This window comes from Alosa alosa, chromosome 6, assembly GCF_017589495.1.
Source record: "Alosa alosa isolate M-15738 ecotype Scorff River chromosome 6, AALO_Geno_1.1, whole genome shotgun sequence".
In the NCBI taxonomy this organism is placed as follows: domain Eukaryota; kingdom Metazoa; phylum Chordata; class Actinopteri; order Clupeiformes; family Clupeidae; genus Alosa; species Alosa alosa.
Genome location: NC_063194.1, coordinates 8,946,186 through 8,951,017, shown reverse-complemented (window position 1 = coordinate 8,951,017; position 4,832 = coordinate 8,946,186). Strand labels below are relative to the sequence as shown.

Below are 4,832 nucleotides of genomic sequence, written 5' to 3'. Positions count from 1 at the left end.
AACTGCAACAGCAAATAAAATATTTTATTCTTGTTCCATATACACAATCATTTTCTTTTTTTCACATCGCCGTTGTTGACAGCACATGAAGAAAATATCACACAAAGACAAAATTAGTCATACGATTAAAAAACAAATATTACCACAGGAGCCTGCACCTCACATTCACTCTCACAGATACACGTGGTTACGGTTAACAGCGAAAGAGAAGCGTTGATATAGGCAAAGCCTTCCACCAGAAGGAAACATAAATGTGCTGCTTAATTTACAGAGCCTACTTTTCTCTGAACCACACATTTAAAATAGAATGTGATATGTCACAAATGTAAGCTACTGACATCCAGATGTAGCCTCTGCGCCAACGTGTTGGCCCACAAGCTTACTGTTATTGTGTGCATTTACATGATCTAGGCTAATTTAAGTCTGAACAGAAGTGATGGGTTCTTTCCATGCCACTTGCCAGAGCGTCCTAAAGTCAGCCTCCTTATGTTACCTTTTTAGTGTCCATCTTGCTAATTAGAAGACATGTTGTGCTGAGGCTGTTTATTTTCAGAGACCAATGAATAGCAGCAATACTCTCTTAAATCATATTTCACAAGAACATCTATGTGCTGTAGGCTTTTTGCATAGGGAGGTCTTGTCTCCAGCATTCTTTTCAAGCTCAGCTTTTACCTCATAAATTTGCATCCACTTTGATATAAAGACTACCACAAAACAAACACAATTGAACAACAATTGAAACGTCTATTGAGATATTGCACGTTATTTCGACAAAACCCGAGAAGATATTTTTTAACGAACCTAAATAATTGCTTGACTGATCGTGGCAGTCATGGTACCTTAAGGTAATAGACCTAGAGTGGATTGTATTAGCATTTTCATACAATCTGTTCATTTCATTGCCTACCTAAAACCCTAATCCTGAATGTTTAATTGGAAGGCTTCTATGAGGCCTTCGATGGAGTGAATGAATCCAGATACACTGCATATGCCCCCAACTATAAATATTGCGACGTCAAAAAATACATGGTGCCACAAGAGTTTCCTCCACTGAAGCTTCAGGTGGAACAGACTTGGTAGTAAGAAGCACAAGCCTGCCCCAGTGAGACTCCCCGTAAGGCCCATCAGGAGAGCAAAGTGTGGGACAAATATTGCCATTAACAGTGTAAACACAACCAGCACAATTCGCAAGCCCAAGCCCCATGACTTCAACTTCCTTCCTGGGCCGTAACAGTCTGGGAATATTCCTCCCCCTTGGAAAAAAGACTTTTCAAAAACCTCCACCGCGGCAAAGAAGGGCAAAGGATATGACAAAAGAGCTTTGGAGACCAGGAAAATATTTACTACTGCACGAATACCTCCAGGGAGATTGTCCGTAATCACTTCCTTAGTGTCGTCTGCCCATGTGAGATAGGCCACCAGGGCAAAGAGCCCCTTGAGGACACAGGCAGCGATGTGTGTCCAATCCATCATGCAATGAAATTCACTAGGTTTCTGCATGTTCCCCTCTAGGGACGGCAGGAAGATCTGTGAAGTGTAGCTGAACACTATGATGCCAATGGAGATGGGAAACTTTTTGACATCGATGTAGAACTTGACTTTCTCCCATGCCCAGTCGTGTGCCCGCGACAGGCAGTAAGCAATCACTACAATATTTATGACGAAGTGGGCGAGTGTGCAGAGCAAGCTGAACTTGGACACAGATTTCAGGTCCTTCAGAAATGCGCAAGGTAGGAGAGCTACTGTGGCGAGGACCGCCCACGCCTTCTGAGACATAGGTAGACCAGGAAAGCTGTTGGCCATCAAATTCCCACTGACCACCACGTAGAGAATACAAGTCATCACCAACTCAATGATCTGGGCCACATTGACGACGTGTCCGCCAAGGGTGGGAAAACGTGGTGCGCAGCAAGCGTTGGCGATGTCTACGTACGTGTCTCTCACGCGCACGAGCTCGCCGTCTTCATTTTCCTCGTAGAGACATGCTATCAGGATCTTGCCCGTGTAGCAGCACACCACAGCAGCAAAGATGATGAGAAAGAGCCCGAGGTAACCACCGTGCAGAATGGCGTATGGCAAACCAAGGACGAACATGCCCTGAGGATACACAGACGTAGACACCAGTGATGACAACATTTATCCAATTGGCAATAATAAAATCTATTTACAGTGTATGACATAATTCGATAATATCAAATTTGATATTTAAATATGCAACTAGAAACACAAGTGGCCACTGGGATGGTTTTATTCTATAATGTTGCAGTTCGGCTATGGGATATAAGCTATAGTTATGTATAGTTAATGTAAATAACGCCTGTTTTGTGGTATGGTTGTAGCATAGCCTATTGCAATCTAACGCTTATGAACTGGAAAATAGAAGACGGCTGGTTGAGAAGGCATCCTAGACCAATGTAGCCTAGATTAGGCTATTCTCATTACTGGCCAAACTTCAAAGCTAAGGATATGTGACAAAATAAAGGCTCATCAGATTGTATAAAATAGCTATTGGTAAACCATCAGGCTACAGAATTATTGTGGTTTCCGATTATGTGTAGGGAGGGGTAGCCCACAGTGACGTAACTGACTGCACCTCAGGAACTCGCTAACTCGCGATTTCAGCAACATTCACATTAACGCGTTGCGATGGAACGGGGTCTCTATGGGAAGAGGGGATGAAATGGCATTATCAGATATACCCCTCCCCCTTGAACCGCAGTCGCTCTTGATAGCAAGAGTATATAAGAATATTTAGAGTTCCACATAGCCTGCACGTCAACTAATTTCTTAAATGATTTTTAATTTAGTTTTTTTTTTTCATTAATTCTAACTGAAAGCCCCCTCTTTCAGTTCATTTTATTAAATTGCTTGAAAATATGATATTTATCATATTATGTATTTGAAACAGTTTTCTCAAAAGTGCATGTGTCTAACCTGAATGGCGTTGGTTACGTTCCATCCTGCCTCCCAGGCGGTAATTTTGGGCTTGTCCTCCACCACCTCACAACCACCTCCACTCTTTATCGAGGCCCGGTGAAGGGTGCCATCTCTTTGGTAGTGACTATCCCCTTCTAGCCCGTCTCCGGTCATCTCTTCCCCGCCATCCTCTGTCTGAAGCACATCCATGCGCATTCCCTGCCTGTAGTCATAGTCTAGGTCGTCGCATTCAGCGAAGCCCAGACCCTCCTCGTCCGTGGCCGCCTGGAAGCCCAAACGAGCAAAAGCCCCGCTAACCTTAGCCTGGGATTTATTCGATGCTGTGTTCATAGCATTCGTAATTTTGTTGGAAAGCTTGTGTCGGATTAAATGCGCCATGATTATTTTTTCCAAAAACTTCCTTATTTCAATATGATTGACTGTCAAAATCTGCCCCAAGTATCCAGTTTTATAGGTGGAGGAAGAACTTGTCGGTATTAGAAGATCAAATCATTCCTGTTGCAAATGCATTCCCCGATATCGTCAAATTCTTGCTGTCTGTGGGAAAGCTGATTTATCTTGTTCTTGCCACATGCATGTCTGTTGTCCTTCAACATCCACACACCTTTCGAAATTATTCCAGAATGTTTTTCAATGCATCAATCATGATTTCCAAAACACAGAAAGAAAAAGAAAATATATAACAGAATTGTGTATATTCAGAAGGCTGTTTTCCCTTATTGCATGAAGAAAATGTCTTCCCAAACGTTCTCTATATTCCACTCTGGTGATAAATGGCTGCTCCGAATCGCGTCGCGTGTGCGTGCGTGTGTATGTGAGTCAGTTCGTGTGTGTGTGTGTGTGTGTGTGTGTGTGTGTTTTGGACACGTGCCTATGTGTGAAGAAAATTCACACACCTTCTACTAATCAGATTCAGTAATTCAAACGGTAAGATGAGTTATCGAAAAATGTTGACAGTAGCCTACCTGAATAATACAAGTGAAAAGAATAATAGTGTAATAAAATAAAATGTAAAACTCTACATTTATGGCAATGGACCACAAATACGCACAGACACATGTCAACACACACGCGCTATGTATGTGTGTAAGAGAGAGATAGAGAGAGAGAGAGAGAGAGAGAGAGAGGCTACCAATGTGCGGAAATTACAATATTTTTTATTCACAACAGAAAGGTTTTCGTTAGTGAGAGTTACAACACAAATCTAGCCTACAATAGAATATTTCGTAATATCTTTATTTGCTTAGGCTACATGTGTATGTGTTCGGGAGCTAAAATATGCAGAATGTGCGTTCTTGTCGCCGCTCCTGCGGTAAGATGTTTTTTTTTTCTTTTTTTTTGTTGAGTCGTGACGCAGTCTAAGTGCAGATATCATTCGCGCGTGTGCTTTGCACGTGTAGCCGTTGCAGACAGTGAAAATATTATTTCGTTAGCGAACATTATCGAACAATTGTTGTGCTTTCATAGACTAAATAAAAAATACATCAGCCTATGCCTATAGTCTTTATGTAGGCTGGCACATTACCTTATTCGTTTCATCTCATAGATGTTAGATTTGCCCTACATTCATGACAATTACATATAATATCTCGGCCATGTTAATTTTCTCTCCTTCATTTATTTATTTTTGTCAATAATAAGTAAATAACTATCTGTTAAAAATCTCAGTGTACTGAATGGGGAATTTGAATATCGAAATAATAGGCAGATCGTCGATTCACTGACATATCAGTACCACGGTCAGCGACCTCTGTTACATGCAGAAATTAATTCGCGGCTGTTGCATTTCATTTCATACGTGGCAACTAGGCCATTGTGGAACCTTATTGATCATTGATGAGCATATCACATCAATTGCAGTGAGAAATTAATCTGTAGCGGAAAACAGAGGCACT

The 4,832-nt window shown here is 41.6% G+C and overlaps 1 protein-coding gene across 1 annotated transcript; it reads right to left on the bottom strand.

Moving 5' to 3' along the window:
- On the bottom strand, positions 1-3,758 carry LOC125295539 (vesicular inhibitory amino acid transporter-like). Its single transcript, XM_048244852.1, has 2 exons — positions 2,935-3,758; positions 1-2,097 (listed from the first exon to the last, which is right to left on the bottom strand). Exons 1-2 carry the CDS (start codon positions 3,313-3,315, stop codon positions 916-918), a joined length of 1,563 nt encoding a protein of 520 aa, XP_048100809.1. The 5' UTR covers positions 3,316-3,758; the 3' UTR covers positions 1-915.
- Between the last annotated feature and the right edge of the window lie 1,074 nt (positions 3,759-4,832).

Excerpts from the sequence above, each read along its gene's own strand:
- LOC125295539 (XM_048244852.1), bottom strand. The coding sequence starts at position 3,315 with ATGGCGCATTTAATCCGACACAAGCTTTCCAACAAAATTACGAATGCT. Across the intron at positions 2,098-2,934 it reads ACGTAACCAACGCCATTCAG|GGCATGTTCGTCCTTGGTTT; the intron begins GTTAGACACATG and ends GTGTATCCTCAG.